Below are 22533 nucleotides of genomic sequence, written 5' to 3'. Positions count from 1 at the left end.
AATTAGTTGTAATTGAAATCACTGTTTATCCATCACAAAAATAGATCTCTCTGCCTGCCGTGCATAATGTCTCCGACGGAGTGACCTTTCACAGCCACCGTCGGTCGGGAACTTGTGTTTTTTTGTTTTTTTTTTCTCAGTGCATGTCTATATAAAAAGGAGAGGGACCGTTGTGTCTCTTTCTGTTTGGTTCTTTTGAGCGGCTTCTGGCTCCGAGATGAAGAAGCTCCTACTGCTCCATTTGTTGCCGGCTTATGTTTCCGAAGGGTGGAGGCTTTCAAAACCTCGCGTCGCTGGCTTTTGGTTTCGACCCTTCTCTTCTAGGTTTTTTTTTCTATGTCTGTTTTGGTCTGTTGGATAAGATCTCGAATAGATCGATGACGCTCTCCGACGAGGAAGCCAAAGCGATGAAGATAACGAGATGGAGGCTTTGGATTTATTTAATCAAGTGGTTGGTGGCTCTGGATGAGATCTCGACGATGCTCGATGGACGCTCTTTGTTGAAAGGAGCACAGCCGTGGAAGATGGAGGTGATCTCCGATGTGATTCTGACGATAAAACAGAATCCTGTTTGAAATTTACCGTGCCATGTTTTAAATTTGGACCTATTAAATATGTTGTGACTAAATATATTATCATTAGATTATGACTATTAAATTTGGACATATTAAATAAATTATGACTAAATTTTTAATCTTATCTATATTATCATGCCATATACTAGCTTAACATTTATATTATTATTATTTTTTGACAAAGTGTTTAATTAAACGTCCATATCAACTTCTCTTATAGAATTATATCTAACTTAACAATAGACTTCTCTTGCTTACTATCGACCTATGAATAAGTGAAAAAACAGAACAACAAAAAAAAATTCATACACTAATCATCATGGGTTCATTTCATCAAACATAACTCTCAAGTTTTTGGTTTCTCGAAGATGACATATCTTATCATAATCTATAGCTTTCAATGTTCATTACGCAAATATCATTTCACATTGAATCATCAGAAGCTTGAGATTCACTTATCTTCGGCTCAACATAATATTTTTTATCAGTATATTCTTTAGTAACAAAACTTCAAAAACGTAGATTAGTAAAATAAATAATTTATTTTGTTGTTCTATAACTAAATAATTTTTTAAAAAAACTGGTGAATATATACTAGACATGTATTTATATTTTGAGTTTTCACTTATATTCTCTAAAAGCTTGATATATTAGATTTAAACACTAACATATGAATAAAAATTACCGATGATTTTCTTCAAACATTTGATTCTTAGATATGTATATGGAGTTGAACTAATTTTTACAGCTGTCTATCTTTTTATATTGACACTTATATAATTCACTGAATTCATAGAAAAAGTTGAAAAAAAAAACAAAACTCATATCAATGAAACATAAAGGAGAAGGAAAACACAATTTTATAGAGGTAAAAAATGAAATCACTTATGGAAAGTCAATAGTAAACAAATCGAGAGCAAACAACTTAATCTTCCTTCGTCATTTACAATCGATGTTGCCTATCTGGTTTTGGTAATTTGTGTCTGCCGTAAAACTTAATTTTTTATGTGCATATGAAGTCTTAAAAATAATTAAAATAATATATAATACATTTATTATTCAACAACGATGATACATTTAAGAGACCAATATTTGTATTCGTCATTTTATAAACGATAAAAATTATAGTATTGGAAAATGTTAAAATCATTTAATGAACAAACATTAATATAAAAACTCACCTCGCACATGCGCGTGGGTTATCATCTAGCATGTTATTAAACTATACTAACTTTATAATACCGATGTTTGGATGTCAAAAAAAACGAGGTTGGGTTATTTCAAATTTTTAAAAATCTGCTATTATATTATATCATACAGTTCAATCAAAATTATTTGCTTAATGAATTCTATTATAATTATGGGATATTTTAAAGTTCTGCATAATTTCTTAAACAACAAATTTTTAGTTGTTTCACATTTTCGAGTGTTATTAACTTATTATTTAATATTAAAATTTGAACGGAACCACAATGATGGAAAAAGAAAAATTTATACTATTATATTTTATAGTTTGCTTAATGAACTAGTTTGTTTTAAGTAACTGGTACTATTACAAAACTAAAAATGATTAAATCATTAACGGTGATATTAATGACAAATAGATTTCCAGGGAACAAACATTTATAAAATATTCTTTCTAAAAAAACATTCATAAAATATTTTTTTTTTTTTGAACTTAACATTCATAAAATATTCAAAATATAAAATTCAACAAACTCACTTTTTGACGTAATAAATTAAATAATGAGTAAGACCACATAGACAGAGTAAAAACGTGGGGGTCAAAGGACCCACAATCCAGCTGTATAAGTGTGTCGACTTTTGCTTCTACTTCTCCTGTATTACCCGTTTTAGTTACTGACGCTAACGTTTCAACTCACATTTCCACGATCTGCGTTTCGCGTTTATTTACGATGATCATCAAACGGTGATTAACAGTCAAGACATATATCGACTTTTCTTCTTTCTCGTTTTCCCATTTATAATAAAAAATGAATTTTTGAAACGAGACCAGTGATTGAAGCGGCGGTGGTGGTCATCATGAATAAATCATACGAATTGGAAATGATTGAAAAGTGCCTGACAAATAAAAATACCAATTATATTCTGCATCAGTTCTTCAAAAGGCCCATGTTGGGCTCAGTATCCTTTTAATCAAGCATATATACATAACACATGGGCTTTATAGCCTAATCGTTCAGTATTCCGGATTTGTTTGTGGTTTTACCGGTTTATGAACTAATTAAAAAAAAAAGCAACGAATCGAAAACCGGTTCAACTTATGTTATGGCTAGGTGAGGCCTCACAGTCCCTTTGCAGAGGCTAACTAGGTTTTGTTTGATGTTTGGTCTGTCTCATCGTTATATGTATAATGTATGCCTTAAAGATCCACAGTTTATGCTAAAGTTTTAAGAATTTAGAGGTGTACAGTCAGTAGAGATCTATTTGGTTTTCTTATTCGAATGTCAAAACTAAACAAAGTAACAAACAAAGAAAAAAAACAAATCTAACATGAATTGGTTTGGTTGTAGTTAAATTTGAGTGGAATATTAGTTAAACTACGAGGATTTTAGTGCAAGTTAAAAAACCTTTAAACTCAAAATCTCCCTAAAAGTTATTCATATATTATAATCTACTCTATTAATTTAGAATCCTATTTTTATCTACTTAAAAAATGTTATCATTTAAATTTGGACTTATTCACAACTCTTTAAAAATAATTATAGTATTATACTTATTATTAGCTTATACAATATAACAGATATTCTTAAATTTCATATATCAAAATATACTTACAAAACGACTCTAAAAAACGTAATCGAAATTTATGGATCAAAATTATTATCCTTAACTAATTTTAACCAAATGAAATACTAATCACTATAGTTACTTGATTTGTTCCACATGATCAATTGTTTTGAGAAGTGAGTCAGTAAAGCCTTACAAGTATTTTCATTTTTTGTCAGCTGTGTTCATTTGTTATAATTCCATTTTTGCTCCATTTTTATTACATGGTCCAGGAAAACCATTTAACTCATTATAATTTTGTATATCAAACTTTTCTTAGACATTGAGTTATACAATTCAGTAGATTTTAATACATATGGTCAAACTATTTAACCAATATTAAAATTTTGTATAATTTAATTAAAATACATAATTTGAAATAAAATATACATTGAACTTGCATAACATATATTTTATAATTAATTACTATTTTTAAATTTAAATTATTATATATTGTTTTTAAATTATGTTTGTGAATTTAAAACTTGTGTTAGAAGTTAGAACATAATATGTGCTATAATGAACTTTTAAAATTTAGAATTAATATGTTAAACATTTTAAAATACCTTTTCAGTTTATATTCACAAATATACAATAAAAAAAGATATATAATAAACAAATAATAAAAATATAATTTTCTCTGATTATACAAAAAAAAAATTGAAACTTCAAATAGTTTAAGATAATCAAAATATAATCCGAGTGCGGATAAGAATCTAGTTCTGATTTAAAAAGAGGGATAGGCTAGTCCATCGAATATTCGTACATGTTTGATCTTTATGACTCGTACTGTCTCGTAGGATGCTGGATACATGATGTGTTGATGACAACTAGTAAACGAACGAACCAGCTGAGAGCATTTTCTCTCCAAGTGGAAGCGTATCCATTTCAGAGCTATATCCGACTTTAAAATTGATTGTTGTGTCTGGCTGGCTCCCTATCGGTTATGTTTAACTAAATAAAACACTCCTAAGTGGACTCACCAAGTGCATTATATATATATCATCATCATGATACATAAAAATATCTAAAAAAAATGTTATAAAAAAAAAGAAATGTGAATAGAAGATGGGTGGTGGTTATTAAAGAATTGAATGCTCCCCTTGGTCAGCTCTTACATTTGTCCCCCGGAAAATTCTCAGCTTCTGCTTCCTATTGATGGCAAACATCCCCATAACCATTCCTTCTCTTTTTTCTTCTTCTTTGAGTTTCAGTTTTCTCTCTCTTTAGTTCTGGGTGAAAAAAAAAGATGAACTTTATTATTGAACAAGATGATTCTTCATGGAAGCTATGTTGATGTTTCTTGCTGACACCAACCAACAGTCAAAAGACAGAACCTTTTTATATTCTCAAAAGGCTTAGAAGCTGCATTTTCTTCGTAATTAATTTCTTCCCCTTCTTCTTATCTCTGTTTTTTTTCTTTTTTTGTTCTCTGTTTCTTCTAATTTGGGGTTGGTTTCATCTTCGCAGGTTTATTAAAAATGTCTAATCTTTTAGCACGAACAGGACGAGACCGTCAACGTTATGACAACAACTTCCGTCTTGTTTCTGGGTATTTAATCTTTCTTTTTTTTTTTTGTTTCTTGCGGTTGACTTTATTAATTCTTGAATAGTTCTTGATATGATGTTTTTTTTTTAAATGGTGGAAAAATCAGTTAAGTAAATAATGGTGTTGACATATATGATGACAGATGCATTCCGTATAGAGTGGTGAAAGATGAGGATGACTCGAGTGTTGACTTTGAAAACAAGCTTCAAGTTCTTATGGTATCATCTCCTAATCGACACGATCTTGTCTTCCCAAAGGTTTTTTTTTTGTCTTTTCCTGTATCAACTTCTTCATGTTTGATGCTTTTGAAACTTTAATATGTGTAAATATCTTCAGGGAGGATGGGAAGATGATGAAACCGTTCTTGAAGCTGCTTCTCGTGAAGCCATGGAAGAAGCAGGAGTTAAAGGAATACTAAGAGTGAGTTGTCTCTCTTTCAAAATCACCGAGGAAGTTCTTGTATAGATTTAACTGAATGTAGATTTAACTGAATGTACTTACTATAGGAAGAGCCATTAGGAGTTTGGGAATTTAGAAGCAAGAGTAGCAGTGCGGAACCTGACTGCTGCTTAGGTGGATGTAAAGGCTATATGTTTGCGTTAGAGGTGACTGAAGAGCTTGCGACATGGCCAGAGCATGAAAACCGCGAGAGGCGATGGGTAAGTAGCACCCATTGTTGCTTTTGTATGTGTTTTATAAGTAAAAAAGTAACTGATAAAGGTTTGTTGTATAAACATACAGCTGAATGTTAAAGAAGCTTTGGAACTGTGTCGGTATGAGTGGATGCAGTGTGCTCTTGAAGAGTTTCTAAGAGTAATGGCAGAAGATGGAAGGGGAAAAGAAGAGACTCTTGCCGCTTCAAGCCTTTCAAATCGAGAAGAGCGTCAAATCGGTTCCTCAGTACTGCTTTGTAGTTAAAATTAGTTTCATTTCTCCTAGGCACATGAAACTTCTTCAATTGTTATATATTATTATGGAGTATTGGAATGCTTCTTCTGTAAACAAAGTTAAAACATGAGAAGCTAATGATTAAGACTCAGTTTCTTCCAAGTTTAGCATGTGACTTGAATGTGATTCCCAAACAGACATATATAGAGAAACTACTTTCTAAGCTGTTACTAACAGGATCCATTGTCTTAGATGCTCTCTAAAACAACCAAACATACAAGATTTAAGGTTGTGGTCATTCACTGACCAATGGAACTGAGATCAAGAATCTTTGCACAACAGAAATGGCACTGGCTGGGAACATTTTAGACAACCGAGCAGGCTACGAGATATGCTGCTGTTTCGTGCTCCACTAGTGACTCTCTAGGGTCCTGAGATTTTTTATAGGCTATAGACAATTTAGTAAAAAATATTCTTTTTACAAATTTGGTTTTGGGGTTCCTCTGCGGAAGAACAAAAGCTACAACCATGAGGCAAGAATAGGAAGCTATCTTTGGAGTTGTCTTCTCATGAGAGGTTGACTTAAAGAACGATAAAATAGTACTTAAACATCTTGGTTTTGAGATAAATACTTCATTCAACTCTCAGTGCTGACATAAGGCAGAACATGAAAGACATGTGGATTTCCCATCTGTACAAAGATTCTCTGGAATATCATCCCAACCAAAAGATTGCAGTATTGGTCTTCTTGAAGCATGTGCAAAAATATCTTTACCCCCCACGAGGTTGACGTCCAGAAAAGATGGCTAAGAACAAAAGCTAGATAAACACATTCTTTGCCAATGCTATAAGAACCCTTTTGAGTTTTGACTCCTCTCACAACATTGCTTAACAGGGATTCTGATCATAAGTAGTAAGATTTGAAAATTCTTGTTACTAATATCTTGAAGATAAAATGTTCCATCTAGCAGCACCTGGGCAAATCAATTATTAGCTTAGCTTTCCCTCTAATAAAGTGTATTCCTCCTCTAGCTCCAATGGATGGATAAACCTGCACGCAGGGAATCACCACTTAGAAAACTAATACATAACTTTGAAGGATTGTCTTTAGAAACAAAAACTTGCGAGGAAATAACAGAGAGGCCATGTAACTAGTGAGAAAGGAGCAGTAAATGAAACCAATGTAATGATCAGCTTAAAAGTAAATAAGGAAATAAGCAGAGAGAGAACCAGATTTGGGCAAATGAATGCAAAGAGTCAAGACAGACCTGGAGGTTTCTTGTAAAAAAGGCATTGTTGAGTGGCTCTCGCCTCTTCTTTTTTTTTTAAAACAAGGAAGGGAGAGTCATTGGTCAATGGAGAGCCTTTTTCTTGAAGCAGCCGTCGTCATTGAAACGATAACCAAAACCGGCCTCATCGGAAAAATCCATTAACATTGTCTGAAAAATGAAAACGAAAGGTCAAAAGGGTCAACTTTGCATTCGATTTCCGAATAAAACATTTTAACCCTCCCAACTAAATAAAATGGTAAAAAAGAAGCCCAAAAACAAAACGTGAGGAGCAGCAAGAAGACAAGATTAAAAAAGACAACCTCACTTTTAAGTTTTATGATCGAATCTCTCTCTCCCGTCACCGTCGTTGAGAATTTTCTCGGCGACTGAGTCTTCTTCCTTAGAAAAAAAAAGAAAAATCAAAACTTTTTCCTTTATAAAAGGGAAAAAGATCCAAACTTTATACTCAGACGCCAATTTTGTTTTGTTGGGAGAGACGAAGACTTGTAATCTGCTCTGGATCTGAACCTCTTCTCCTCGCAGGTTCTCGACTCTTCATTTCTATGCTAATCTAACCAAACCCTTTGTTGCAATTTTGTAACCCTCTGATGAAGAAGTTTTATGGAGGGTTTCTCTTTTTGTGTTTTTGTTTTGTTTTGTGTCTCTTGCAATAACCATCAAATAGCCTCTCTCTCTCTTAGGTTCTATGCTTACAAGGGTTCTCTCTTCTCTTGCAGAGTTCACACAAGAGAGCCTGCCTGAGCTAGTGATTGATTTGCTTGCGCCAAGTTTTGCAGCTTTTAGATGATATCCTTAATTGATTCTCTTTAAATCATGGGAGAGTGGGTCATTGGAGCTTTCATCAATATTTTTGGAAGCGTTGCTATTAACTTCGGCACTAACCTTCTCAAATTAGGACATAACGAGGTCTTGCTTTTGCCTCTGCCCAATACCATTTCGTTAGAGTTCTCCTCCTGAAGCTTACTTTGTTGATTATGTGTGTTGTTATTAGAGAGAGAGGTTAGCTTTACAGGATAGTGGTGGAGGAAAGACGACGTTGAAGCCCATTATTCATTTTCAGACATGGAGAGTTGGTACTGCTTTAGTCTTTTAAAACCTTTTGAAGTTTATGTTATGAAGCTAGTTCTGACCCTCTTGGGAACTTACAGGGATCCTTGTCTTTCTTCTTGGGAATTGCCTCAATTTCATTTCCTTTGGTTATGCTGCTCAGGTAGAGAGAGAGAGAGAGTGGTTTTGATTTTGATGGTTGCATTATTTTGTTTTCTTACCTTGCCACACTCTCTCTCTTTGCAGTCTCTTCTAGCAGCTCTTGGTTCTATTCAGTTTGTATCCAACATAGCCTTTGCTTATGTTGTTCTTAACAAAATGGTCACCGTTAAGTACGTCAACATCTTCACTGTAATTTGCAACTTATTCCTCTTTCTTCTGATCTTATTTGGTCTGCCTTTGGTCACAGAGTACTTGTTGCTACGGCCTTTATAGTACTTGGAAACGTCTTCCTTGTAGCTTTTGGTAATCACCAGTCTCCAGGTAAACTTTTGCTTCAACATAAAAGTTTTTGGTCTATCAGTTGAGTGTGGGCTAATGCAAAGTCTTCTATGCTCAGTTTTTACACCTGAACAGTTGGCAGAGAAATACAGCAATGTTACATTCTTGGTATACTGTGGGATTTTGATTATAATCGTAGCTGTAAACCATTTCCTCTATAGGTTAGTCTTAGCCTTTGCACTACCTTTTCAAAAAAATTTCCCTCTTTGGTGATGATATCTTTAATCGGAATGTAATAGGAAAGGAGAAGTGTTGTTGATATCTGTACCTGGACAAGATATTAGCTCCTATTGGAAACTGTTGCTTCCTTTCTCATATGCTGTGGTCTCCGGCGCTATAGGATCATGTTCCGTTTTATTTGCCAAGTCACTGTGAGTTTTGGTTGAACAAACTGATAAGTTATGCACATATGGCTTCAAATGCTGATTTGAGTTTCATATTTCAGCTCAAACTTGCTGAGATTGGCCATGTCTAGTAGCTATCAATTGCACAGCTGGTTCACATACTCTATGCTTCTTTTATTTCTTAGTACAGCTGGATTCTGGGTAAAAGTCCTAAAGCCAATGGAATTTTTGTTGCCATTGAGACGATAAAGTCACTAAAGTAAAGATGTTTAACATGTGCTTTTGTTGCAGATGACAAGATTGAATGAAGGGTTGTTTCTTTATGATGCAATTCTCATAGTTCCAATGTTTCAGATTGCTTGGACTTTCTTCTCCATCTGTACAGGATTCATCTACTTTCAAGAGTTTCAGGTTCATCTTGCTAAGAAGGGATCTTAGATGATTAGTTTGGTCATCTTATATCATTAGGCTTATTATTTTCTTATTTTTTAAACAGGTTTTTGATGCATTAAGAACGACAATGTTCATATTAGGAATGATGTGCGTATTCATAGGCATATCGTTACTAGCACCTGATGATACAAGAGGCAACGAGACAAAAGACAACACATCATCTCTTGACTCAATAGTGTCCTCGGAAGAGGACAGGTTGATACCACAATCATTTGAAGATGGACATAGCAAAGACACAAGAGTAGCTGTACAAGGAATGTATATGAAAGCTGCTGATCTAATTGCCAAGACAAAGGTACCCACCACAAAGCAAAAATATCTCTTCAATGGTAACCTTTATCAACAACAAGCTTTAACCCTTCTTTATTGTGTGTTGCAGGCTGCTTGTTTAGCAGCATTGGGCTTTGGTGAAGACTCTATCAACGCATCTGCTATTCTTGTGATGCCGATGGTATCTTCCAAGATTACAGGGTTTAGAGGAAACGGGCTCGAGAGGGCTAAGATATTGTCCATGAGAGGAGGATCAGGATGGAGCAAACTAGCCATGCAAGAAGAAGGAACAAGAATGCTTGAAAAGACATCTCATCATCACCCTTCAAAGGCTTAAGTAGACAGTTTCTCAGGTACATTCTTCTCTTAGCAAACTCTGTTGTTAGGACCCCATTAAAAAAAACATTACACGACATGTATTTTTGCAAAAACCAAAATATATTATTACATTACATCTCTGTATATTAAATTTTTTGTTTGTTTGAGGTCTGTTAAAAAGAGTTTCATAAAGTACAAATGTAGTGGAAGCCTCTTTCCAGTGGTTTAACTAAAAATTCATTAACGATTCTACATTATGAAGTCCAGATTTCAAATTCTTGAAAAGTGATTTAATAAACAATTATGCAGATTAATGGAAGAAAGATTTAGAAACGATCTTCAACATGCTATAAGTAAACTCGGTAATGTTTAAAAAGATACAAATGTAACCAAGTTTGAATTGAGTTTTAACTTTATTACAAATCCACAACTCAGGGCTATAGTTTATACAGTCTTGACCGATATTTTGAGAATCAGAATGTAAAAAAAGGAGAAAACATGAGACAAGTTTTGGTTTCAAAAGCTACAAATCACTTCCAGTTGTTGGCAACAATGTCAGCCAAATCAACAACTCTCTGTGAGTAACCCCATTCATTATCATACCAAGCAATCACCTTAACCATATCATCTCCCATAACCATAGTAAGTGATGAATCAATGGTCGAGGACACATCTGAGCATCTGAAATCAACAGACACAAGCGGCTCATCACAGACTTTGAGGATACCTTTAAGCTCTTTCTCTGCAGAGTTTCTGAAAGCAGCGTTAACTTCCTCAGCGAAAGTCTTCTTGGTGACCTGGACAACGAGATCAACCACTGAGACATTTGGTGTCGGTACACGGAGAGCTATTCCATTGTGTTTTCCTTTAAGGTTAGGGAGCACGAGAGCCACAGCTTTAGCTGCTCCTGTAGATGTGGGAACAATGTTTAGTGCAGCTGCTCTTGCTCTCCTTAGATCACGGTGGCTAGCATCTAGTAACCTCTGGTCTCCGGTGTATGAGTGAGTTGTTGTCATTGTACCCTTTATGATACCTGAAAATGTTAGCAAAACATGATCAGTTACTAGTATCATTGGTCTGAAAGGACTAAAGAGAAACCGCTGCATACCAAACTTTTGGTCTAGAACTTTGACAAAGGGAGCAAGACAGTTAGTAGTGCAAGAAGCATTGCTAATGATGGGTTCATCAGGATTGTAAGCATCAGCGTTGACACCAACAGCATAAGTTGGGATGTCCTTTGCCTGGAGCTGTAATGATAACCTTCTTGGCTCCAGCTTCAATGTGTTTCCCTGCACCTTCTCTATCCACAAACACTCATGTTCCTTCAATGACTATGTCTATTCCCAACTCCCTAACAAAACCATTCAAATGATTATCTGCCTTTCGGACAAAAACTGATCAACTTCAGACACAGAACAGTGTGTTTTGACTTACTTCCAGGGAAGAAGAGACGGGTTGCGGTTAGACACAATCTTGATGATCTTTCCATCAACAGAGAGAGCAGCGTCTCCAGAAGGCTTCACATCAGCGTCGAAGATTCCGAGAGTAGAGTCGTATTTAAGGAGATGAGAAGCCTGCTTGACACCGCCTGTGTCGTTGATGGCAATGACATCAAAGGGAGAGTCCTTGCGACCATGCCAGCATCTCAAGAAGTTCCTCCCAATCCGACCAAATCCATTGATGGCCACCTTTAGTTTAGCCTCGGTCACACCTTTCCTGTATCCACCACTGCTTCCCATATGGTAGAAACATGATCAGTTACAAATGGTGGATGAATGAGACAGCTCTTTGAAAAGTACTAGTTTGTGTGACAAGGCAGAACATGGAAGGTACAGAGAACTCACTGCAGAAGTCTGGAAAGTGACAGCTGAGACAAACTCATCGGAAGAAAGTTTCTTGTTGCCGAAGGGAAGAGAAGCAGAGGAGCTTCTCAATCCTGAGAACTCTGTGAAACCCTGAAGACCAAAACACACAAACACATTTACTTAAACTTGTTAAGAGCCTGTCAGAAGAAGAAGGAAGGTACCTGAAGAGATGGTTTAGGAACAGAGAAAGTAGCTGAAGCCATGGTGACCAGAAAGTAGCAGCAGATGCTAGAAAGATGTGTTTGTAACAAAGATGTGGTAATATAGTAAAAGGAAATGATGAGTTGGAGGCAAAGAAGATTATTCTGGATAACTTTCTTACTGATTTGTATGGTTGTGGTTATCAAATCACTCTCTTTGTAATCTTCTCAATGTTTCTATGATCACAAATACATCAATCCTTGACCTCATTTTTTTTTTTGGCTTTTCACTTTGGGATTATTTCTTCATAGTATATGTGTGGTCACGGTCAAATAAAGATAAGGCTGGTTCTCCAATTAGAGCAGAGGTCTGTATAAGTTTACTATAAACACACAAAACTATCATATGATTCTGAACCATACAAGAACATTACAACTATTGTCTGAAACAAAGAAACGTAAGGAAAGTAACATTGCATTGCATAACAAACCTAAAGCTAAAGCTAGTTATTCAAAAATTGGAAGGTTGCAGATCATGCAAAGATCATACTGTGAGAAGAAAATTAATGAGGATAAAGTCAAGATCAAAGTATCAACATTGCTAGAAAAACCATTCAACAACAGCAGCAAAGATTCAGTGCAAAGACTCACATTCTTTACGACAATGACTAATAGATATGTAGCAAACAAGGCTACAGACAGTCATTGAACATTGAAAGATGATTTTGAAATTTGTAGTGTTAACTTTTCTCAAGACAGAACATTAACTTTTCACACATATTCTATTGAAACTTTACGAGACAAGCAACTTCTGGATACAAATGCGTACAAGAGAGTAGAGACCCAATCAGCAAAAGAGATGTAGAAGAAAACTTTTATTTGGAATTTATTAGATGAAACTTAGATATTACATAAACTCAGAATGTTGGTTTTGGCTATGTTTGATTTGAGAAACAGTGATCTCAGCTTGAGTTCTAGCCAAAAGCCTTTCAGTTTTCTGAATTTGAGTTTGGAGTAAAGAAATCATCCCTACACATCCATAAACAGGATCTTCAATTCTACATGTTGCTTCAAAGCATAAAGATTCCACTGCTTCAGCTCTTGTCTGAACAGGAAGTTGCTGTCAAAAAAAGATCAACCATCAATATTCATACTGTTATATATAAACCACTAATGCAATTGTCTTAGTTTCGGATTGAGAAAAGATACACACACAAAAAAAGATTTTACATACCTGAAGCATTTTGGAAACATTTCCAGCACCATAGATTCTGTGGACACATGCAAATTTTTCAGGATTGTTTGGAGGGAAAAAAGGTGAGAAAACGCAATCTTTTGGACATCTTCTTCTCAGATATCTGCAAGCAGCACATCTTTTAGGATTCATCACAGATTTCTAAAGAGAGAGGAAAGATTACAAAAAGATTGTGAAAATCTAAGAACAAGGATTGGACTTATTTCAAAAAGATTCAGCACATCTTTCACTTATTTGTATTCTCTTTTGTTTCCTTTTCTTTTCCAATGATCCAACGGCTACTTTCCAGTTTATGAAACTTTTGATGACATTTACATAAGGCAAGATTATGAATGTTGATTAATAATCATTATGGCTAGTTAGAATATATTACCGTTAGATGCAGCTTCTTGATCTTCCAAATCTCACAACTCCAATTATTTTTTCAGTAACATAACTACAATAGTAATACAAAACAAAGTGATTTATATAAGTCCAGACGTTAATTTTTTTTTAATCCACAATGAAGTATGATGTCGTCTCCTTACAATATGTATACATGTATAACTACAGGAAAACTGAGAGAAGAAACATTACCAAAACCATAATCTCTTTCACTATCTTTGTAACAAAAGTGCTTCTCCAACCAAACCCAACCACAGTGTCAAGATAGCCAAAAGATCCGGTTCTTCTCCATACCCACTGGTGGTCGCCAAACCAAGAGTTTTCCAAGAAAGTCTTCACTTGAGTTAACATGATTCGTAGTTGATTCATTCATACGCATGTTCTTATCTCCTTGTCACTGCATAGCTGTGCACATAAGTTATGACATGGCATAAAACAAATAGCAGGACTAGGGTGTCTCTTCTCTAGTTGCTGATGGAAGAGTCATGTTTTAAGAAGAGGGAATTAGATGTATGGGGACGGAATAGGAGAAGGTAGAGGGATGAGATATGGGCCATGGATGATGATGATGAAAATGGAGTTGCATAATGGAATTTGATTTCAGGAGTCGAGAGAGAGGGTCAGTGATGGTGGTAACCAGGGAAGGAACGTGAGGTGGAGGTGAGAGGATTGAGTTTTGGATGCTTTTTTTTTTTGTGTTAGCGCGTAAAGAGTTATAATGAATATGTAGGGTTGAACTTAACTGTAAGTAATGTTGCTTGCATCAGCTTGAATAATTTCTCCTGTTAATAATGCCTTTTGATCCACCTATCCAAATGTTGACAAGGATACATGATGCTTGCCAAAAGTACAGCTGGTGTAAGTTAGGAGCATGGCTGCTAAACGGCTTCATGAATGATCATCACTTTCAGCCACCATGTATGAATCTTAACCAAAGAGATTGTGTCATGAGGTCAGATCCGAGCACATGCATTTAAAATGATTGCAGGCAGACCTGGTGTCTTTCGAGACCAGGAAGAGAAACATGGATGAAATTGTTGGCGCAAGAGTTGATGAAGAGATTAGAGAGACATCATTAGTCTCTCCTCTGCCACTGTAGATTTGTGTATTGTATGTGCTTGCTTTATTAGAAAGCCAATGGCTAAGTATATATACAACACGAGAAGGATCGCAATCTCAATCTCACTAACAGATTTGGACTTATCTATCTAGGAATATAGACTTATCCCTACGTCCATGATTATCTTAACATATATAATCTATATATCCCCAATACTCCCCCTCAAGTTGGAGCGTGTGGATTAATAACGCCCAACTTGGACATTATAGTCTGAAACGGTACACGTCCGAGCGCTTTTGTTAAAATGTCTGCAACCTGAGAACCTGAACTGATGTGTTGAGTGACAATGAGACCGGCAATGACAGCATCACGAACTGAATGACAATCACGTTCTAAGTGTTTGGTACGCTCGTGAAACACTGGATTGGCTGCGATATGTATAGCCGCTTTGCTGTCACAGAAGAATCGTGTAGGCTCCAGTTGATCTGCACCAAGTTCTTTGAGTAAACGTCGTATCCACTTTGTTTCTTTCAAAGCAACAGCCATGGAGCGGTATTCAGCCTCTGCGGATGACATTGCCACTGTGTCCTGTTTCTTTGTTTTCCAAGAAATGGGAGAACCACCAAGCATAACAACACAAGCACTTAATGAACGCCGAGACAGCGGACAACCACTCCAATCTGCATCGCAATAAATGGTGAGCGTGAGATCACTGTTTGAATGAAGAAGTATCCCCTGTCCTGGTGATCCCTTCAAGTATCGTACAACTCTTAGTGCAGCAGACCAGTGTTCTTCTGTAGGAGCTTGCATGAACTGAGAGAGCAAGTGAACTGAATAACTCAACTCAGGACGAGTGTTTAAGAGATAAATCAAGCGTCCTAGCAAACGACGATATTTAGTCGGATCAGGAAGCAGTGGAGCTTTCGACTTGGCAAGGTTATGGTTCTGTTCCAAAGGAGTCGCCACTGGTTTAGAACCAAGGTAGCCTGTGTCTGCGATAATGTCAAGTGCATATTTGCGCTGAGAAAGAAATATTCCCTCTGGACCTCTGCTGACTTCTATGCCAAGAAAATACTTTAGTTTCCCCAAGTCCTTCATTGCAAAGCACTTGCTTAAATATTCTTTGAACCTTTTCACCATATGAGGGTCGCTACCACAGATAAGTAAATCGTCGACATAGACTAGAACTCGAAGCTCAAGACCGTTTCGTTCATAAGAGAAGAGAGAGTAGTCTTCATAGGACTGAACAAATCCAAAACGTATTAAAGCATCCGAGAGTTTCTTAAACCAACACCTTGGAGCCTGCTTCAAGCCGTATAGAGACTTTCGGAGACGACACACTTTGTTAGGATGAGAATGCCTAAAACCAGGAGGCAGCTTCATGTACACTTCTTCTTCTAGATCACCATGAAGAAATGCGTTTTGAACATCCATTTGATATACTTCCCATTGTTTGGCTGCAACAATACGCAATAGAGCTCTAACGGTAGTCATTTTGACCACTGGAGCAAAGGTTTCTTTGTAGTCCTCACCCTCAATTTGACTTTTGCCATTGACAACCAAACGAGCCTTATGCCTCTCGACTGTACCATCTGCATTGTATTTGATTTTGAAAATCCATAAGCAGCCGATTGCCTCTTTCCCAGGTGGTAACTCAGTGATGTCCCAAGTGTTACTGTCCTCGAGAGCTACAACTTCTTTACCAACTGCCTTTTTCCATACGTCATGTTGCATAGCATCTTTGAAGTTCTTTGGTTCAGAGGAGTTGGTGATGGCTGCCAAAAAAGCTCGATGGGAAGTAGAAAACTGCTCATCAGTAATGTAATCAGTCAGAGGATACAAGGAGTTACCTGAGACCGAAGACGAGGGCTCTAATGTGGAGGAGGGAGAGATGAAATAGTGTGTATTACTTTCTGGTTCGGCCGTGGCATTGTAGAGAAGATAGTCCCGAAGTGTAACAGACTTTGTTTTCTCACGTTGACCTCTACCAAGTGTTTCAATTACTGGTGGTTCTGGAATTGGAACCGAGTCTGTTTGAGATGAGACAGGTTCAGGAGGTGAAGAGGAACCATCTGAGACAATAACCGTATCTGGAACAGGAGAGACTACCGTCGGGACTGCAGGGACTGCAGGAAGTAAAGACGATGGAGCTTCAACAGGAGGACGTTCTGTTTCCAAAGGACCAACCGGAGCGGATTGTTCTGTTTCCGAAGAACTTACTGGAGCTTCATTGCTCCCCCTTTCGTCTAGCGGTGTAATAATCCAATCAGTATCAGTAACAACTTCCTGTGAAGGCGTGATCGGTGGAACAGGTTTTGGTTCTGCAAAAGGAAACAAATCTTCACGGAACACGACATCACGAGACACAAGAAACTCATTACGATCGATGTCAAACACTTTCCAGCCTTTCTTGCCGAAGGGGTAACCGACAAACACACATAAGCGGCTTCTCTGGCCAAATTTATCTTTATCACGAGAGGCTCTGTGAACATAGCATGCTGAACCGAAGACCTTCAAAGCTCCATAATCCGGTTTGACACCATGGAGAACTTCATACGGAGATCGGCCATTAAGAACAGAAGATGGAGTTCTGTTAATCAAGTGTGCAGCGGTAAGTATCGCCTCTCCCCAAAATTTCACCGGAAGATTAGCTTGGAACAAGATCGCTCGAGCCACATTCAGAATGTGTCTGTGTTTCCTCTCCACGCGACCATTTTGTTGTGGAGTGTTAACACAGGAGGTTTGATGAACGATGCCCAAGTCTTTAAAGTATGACGAGAGAACTAAAAACTCTGTCCCATTGTCGCTACGTACTGTTCTTACTGGTTTCTTGAATTGTTTCTCTGTATATGCCAAGAATCTCTTGAGAACCACTTGAACCTCTGATTTTGCCAGAAGAAGAAACGTCCAAACCGCCCTCGAAAAGTCGTCTACTATGGTTAGAAAGTAGACTGCTCCACAGGAAGAGGGAACTCTGTAAGGACCCCACACATCGACATGAATAAGGGAAAAACACTCTGTTGTTTTATTGATACTTTCATAAAAGACATCACGTGTTTGTTTAGCTCGAAAACAAGTGTCGCATGGACTCGAGCTAGCAGGTTTAGAAACAAAAGATAAATCTGAAAACACAGAAAACGACGGATGACCCAAACGTTGATGCCACAAGACATGATCAGAACCTCCAACTGCCCGATGACTCTTCGCTGAGACCAGATCCGTAAAGTAATACACACCATCACGTTCCTCACCGGCTCCAATCAGAGTCCTCGAAAAACGGTCCTGCAAAACACATATTGTATCAGTGAAGGTCGCGAAACAATTTGTCTGCTTCAAGAGTTTGGCAACCGAAATCAAAGTACAGTTTAGATCGGGAACGAAAAGCACTTTCTGTAGTTTAATTTTATCAGACAGGCAAAACGTTCCCATCTTTACTGCAAACGTTCTATTCCCATCAGCAAAGAAAATAGAACACGGAGAAATCATCTCAATGTCAGTCAAGAGAGCATGATTTCCTGTCATGTGGTGTGAAGCACCTGTATCGAGAATGACATCACCCAAAGTTTTCTTACCAGATAGCTTATCAGACACTGGATTACCGGCTTTCTCTTGGATCATCTGACTGAGCACTTTCCATTGATCGGTAGTGAGCTCTGGAAAGGATGAGTTAGAGCTTGTAGCTTGAGCGATATTGGCTTGACCACGCCCACGACCATTCACTCCACGACCTCTTCCTCTGTTTCCAGTACTTTGTCCACGACCACCACTGCGTTCATTGTACCAGTCAGGGAAACCAACTATCTGCCAGCAGTCGCGCTTCTCATGGCCCGTACGTCCACAATGAGAACAGATCGCACGAGAACGCAAGATCGAGTTGTCTCCTTTGTTTGAAACAGATTCATCCTGTCGGGTAGAAGTTGAACCCTGGCGAGCCACAAAACCAACCGCCTCTTGCTGTTGATCACGACCTCTTGTAGACGCCAGCCGCTGTTCTTCACGCACCATCTTATTGTAAATTTCTCCAAGAGAAGGCAGCGGGTCGAGACCAATCACGTTTGTAGATATGTTACCAAATCGTGAATCGTCCAAACCCATTACAAATTGATGAATTTTTTCATGTTCCCTTTCTTTAGCTATAGCAGCCGCAGCTCCACACGTACATGCATGGATCGGTTGATAGACTTGCAGCTCTTCCCACAACGTTGAGAGCTTTCCAAAATAGTCCAATATGGACTGTCCATCTTGCCTACACGAAGCAAGTTGTGCCTTAATTTGGTGAACACGAACCGTGTTCCCCACGGAAAACCTCTGTTTCAAGTCTTCCCACAATTGGTACGCCTCCGTAATGTACGTGACTGTGGAGCGCACCTTCGGTTCGATAGAAGCCCTAATCCAGCCCACTATCATAGAATTAACTGTCAACCAGTTGTCCAGATCTGGACTCGTTTCATCCGGCTTCTTCAGAGTTCCTTTAATGAAACCCAATTTTCTTTTGGCTTGCAGAGCATTAATCATCTCCGAAGACCATTCATTATAATTTTCTCCATTCAACTGAACAGAAGAAATCTTGGCTCCTGGATTATCGGAACCATACAACAAGTAAGGTGAGCTTGATATCACTTCATCCTTCTTGAGAACGATTGCAGCACTAGTTTCTTCAGCCATGACTTTCAAGTAAGGAACAAAAGATCAAAATTTAAGGATCTTCTGCTCTGATACCATGTAGATTTGTGTATTGTATGTGCTTGCTTTATTAGAAAGCCAATGGCTAAGTATATATACAACACGAGAAGGATCGCAATCTCAATCTCACTAACAGATTTGGACTTATCTATCTAGGAATATAGACTTATCCCTACGTCCATGATTATCTTAACATATATAATCTATATATCCCCAATAGCCACTCCAAGTTATTTCTTATTTGTGTGGGTGGCTGGGTGTGTGAGTGCATCTGCATGTTCTATTTTTATCCATTGATCACATTTTCTCTGTTTTCTTTCTCACTTTATTTATGTTCAGTTTGTTGGTAAGTGTATATTCCATGCATTGCGTTATTCTCTGTTTTTTATAGTCCTGCAACTTTGATTAAAGGCGTGGATAAAGCAGTAAGAAACCGTATCTCCAGGTTACGTGGACGTTTGCAAGTATACTAAAGCCATGAAAACAGTAAGATAAACTCTGTTTTGTTCTCTGTTTCAGTTCTCATAAAAAACTCTCAAATTATGTAGCATACTCTGTAAAAAGGTTTTTTTCTTGAATGAATTGAACATTAATTCAAAAAAAGAATTTTGGTATTTGATAACTTGAAACGAGTTTGAAAATGTTCAGCTGGGAAAAAATGGCTTCTGTTTCCTGTTTAATGCTACTCTCTTATTTCTGAATCCTGAATTTTGCACAAAGACTTTTCATCACTGATGGCAGTGGCGAACCTAGTTGATGGTATACTTTTTCTTTTGCATTTTGAGCTCGTTATTCATTTTAATGTCTTGTTATGAAGTAAACTAGTCATGGTTTCTTGTTTGTCTCAGAAATAGAAACGTTCCTCTTCAGTCTTCACTCATGTTTTGCTTGATGTGAGTTACCCCCTAGATGAAGATGGTAGCAAGATATCTGTTAATTTTCTTATTAATTAATGAGTCTGTTTTGCTTCTCAAATTCATAACAATGTTCAAATTGAAATCATATAGAAGGATATATATGTATGTCTACTCCCAACAAACCAGGTTTGGAAGTGTTAGACTTAGATAATGGTACAAGTCCATATCTTTATTTTTTCTACATACAATATCAATGCCGCGACATTTCTGGTTTAATGTCTGAGGTTTTCTATTCTCTATGATCAGATGTTAGATATGTCAAAGCGAATTATTGTGCAGTTCTCTGATGAGACTTATACAAACCTCATTAATTTTCTTTGGATGAATACAAGAATAGAAACATATTTTAATATTATTTGACAATGAATAGAAAAAGGATACAACTTAAGAATTAATAATGTACAATTAGTCATCGCCGGTTCACGATTTTAAAATGCGAAGTGACACTTACATACTAACCACTTATTTTGGAATGAGCTGTTTATACAATAGCCCTATCTTGTTGATCCCTATACCAAGTCATTCTTCGTATTCTAATCTCAATTCTTTGTCCACTACGTGTACTTAGACATATAAAACGTTATCTGTTTAGTAGTATTCTAATCTCGAATCTTTGCCTTGTTCTTCTTTCTCCTAATATACATTTAATGAGAGAAAAACATGATATTAATCAAATTATAATGTAGGTTGGACCGGAAAAAACATGAAATATATTAATTTGACGAAAATCATAATTATATCTTTAAAGGTTATTTGAAATTTCATTGCAAGAATTAGATATCTCGGCTCGAAGCAACTAGCAAGTGCTGTAGCTTTAACTAAACATGAGTCCACGAGACAAGAGCACTACTATACCATTTCTCGTGTCTTGTAAAGGGATGGATTAACTTTTGAAAATTGTAAACCCTATCTAAAAAGAATCCAAATATACACTTGCACATGCACGGTGCACGTATAAGCGACGGCGACCTCTTGTTTTGTTGTTTAATGCTTAAGGAAGTATTTAAATTTTATAAAAATGATTAGATGCTCTCATTATTTATACACTTTACCTAATCTGTTTGTCTTCTGTCATTTGATTAATTCTGAAAGCGTTAGTTTGGTTAGCCTCATATCCCAAAAGCATATTCTGCTTTTCAATTTTGTGACGTAGTGCTCAGTATTATTTTTAGCGTTTTGCGGTCTAAATTAATCAGGTTTTTCTTTTTTAATCATTCAATGATCAATCATTTTTTTTTTTCATTTCTATGGAGACATAGTTATTCCAATTCATAAAATAAAACTCTGTAATGATTGCTATACGACAATATTATTTTTGGAGGTTTTTTATCTGTCATATAGAATTCTGACAATATATGTGTGTGTTTATTTGTTGGTAAGTTACTTTATGTAAGTTCCATTTTGGGATCCAAATGCTCTAGATAAGTTTCACAAATGGTAACGTGAATTTCACTACGTTTGTTAGCTCTTATGCGTACTTAAGGGGTAATTTGATATAAAGCTTTTACGAATTTCAGAATCTATATAAGAGTTCTTATTTGATTAAAATTGTTGGGAACTTTACGAGGTCAAAATCGCCACCGGCCATTGTGTCAGGCCGGCGATAATGGAGAAAAGAAAAAGTTTCACATCCCCCCCCCCCACCCATTATTGTAATTAGTTTGATTTGACAATAGTGATTAAGGATATTTTGGTGTGTATATAGGTCATATAATCCGAAATCACAGTATGTTATATTAATTTCGTCCCAGCAGTCATTCAAACTGGATACCTCTGAAACAATAGCCAAAATCTTTTCCAGTTAAACTAATGATCTCTGGTCATATATAATATTTTGAACAGAAATGTTTTGGTTTCTTAACGGTAGTTGCTGAAAATATATATTATTTGCTTTTATCACCAAGTGCCACATTTTTTTTCGTTTCTATTGTTACTGTTTGTATTTTTAGTTTAAAAAACGGAAAGCAAAATAAAAATTAACAATTATTTACGAATTAGTTTATCATTTGAAAAAAAAAACAAGATACAGAACCTATAAAAGGGTAACTCTTTTTTTTTCATTTTGAAGCATATAGAAAACAGTTTATAAAAAAAATGAGAGAAATTTAGAGTTATAACAGTATAGGTGTGACTGTATATCACAACTAAGGTGAAAATAAAAAGAGAATAAAAACATCATCTACTCTACATTTTTCTAATCAA

General features: G+C 36.5%; 2 protein-coding genes, 1 long non-coding RNA gene and 2 pseudogenes across 6 annotated transcripts; 2 read left to right on the top strand and 3 right to left on the bottom strand.

Annotated features, from left to right (window-relative positions):
- The first annotated feature begins 78 nt into the window (after positions 1-78).
- Positions 79-6032, top strand: LOC103854306 (annotated as a pseudogene).
- Positions 5959-7255, bottom strand: LOC103854307. Its single transcript, XR_630512.3, has 2 exons — positions 7071-7255; positions 5959-6853 (listed from the first exon to the last, which is right to left on the bottom strand). It is a non-coding gene; the product is annotated as an uncharacterized LOC103854307 (long non-coding RNA).
- Positions 7256-7392: 137 nt separating this feature from the next.
- Positions 7393-10279, top strand: LOC103854308 (probable magnesium transporter NIPA8). Of its 2 annotated transcripts, none has more exons than XM_009131244.3 (12): positions 7393-7616; positions 7811-8000; positions 8086-8167; positions 8243-8304; positions 8388-8473; positions 8551-8624; positions 8701-8803; positions 8882-9013; positions 9088-9187; positions 9278-9397; positions 9483-9734; positions 9819-10279. In XM_009131244.3, exons 2-12 carry the CDS (start codon positions 7908-7910, stop codon positions 10044-10046), a joined length of 1332 nt encoding a protein of 443 aa, XP_009129492.1. In that variant the 5' UTR covers positions 7393-7616; positions 7811-7907; the 3' UTR covers positions 10047-10279. The 2 variants fall into 2 exon arrangements, with proteins under 2 accessions (XP_009129492.1, XP_033140850.1); XM_033284959.1 differs by having other exon boundaries at positions 7443-7632; positions 7820-8000.
- A 139-nt stretch (positions 10280-10418) lies between these two features.
- LOC103854309 lies at positions 10419-12145 on the bottom strand (annotated as a pseudogene).
- On the bottom strand, positions 10419-14764 carry LOC103854310 (LOB domain-containing protein 24). Of its 3 annotated transcripts, XM_033284963.1 has the most exons (8): positions 14415-14764; positions 13864-14076; positions 13267-13723; positions 12054-13152; positions 11872-11982; positions 11462-11755; positions 11136-11378; positions 10419-11060 (listed from the first exon to the last, which is right to left on the bottom strand). In XM_033284963.1, the coding sequence occupies exons 3-4, from the start codon at positions 13417-13419 to the stop codon at positions 12940-12942; spliced, it is 366 nt and encodes a 121-aa protein (XP_033140854.1). In that variant the 5' UTR covers positions 13420-13723; positions 13864-14076; positions 14415-14764; the 3' UTR covers positions 10419-11060; positions 11136-11378; positions 11462-11755; positions 11872-11982; positions 12054-12939. The 3 variants fall into 3 exon arrangements, with proteins under 3 accessions (XP_033140854.1, XP_033140851.1, XP_033140853.1); XM_033284960.1 differs by having other exon boundaries at positions 13267-14076; XM_033284962.1 differs by having other exon boundaries at positions 13267-14068.
- Positions 14765-22533: the final 7769 nt, after the last annotated feature.

This window comes from Brassica rapa, chromosome A02 (assembly GCF_000309985.2).
Source record: "Brassica rapa cultivar Chiifu-401-42 chromosome A02, CAAS_Brap_v3.01, whole genome shotgun sequence".
Lineage (NCBI taxonomy): Eukaryota > Viridiplantae > Streptophyta > Magnoliopsida > Brassicales > Brassicaceae > Brassica > Brassica rapa.
The sequence above is the reverse complement of the archived record's forward strand: the minus strand, read 5'-3'. Positions and strand labels throughout refer to the sequence as shown.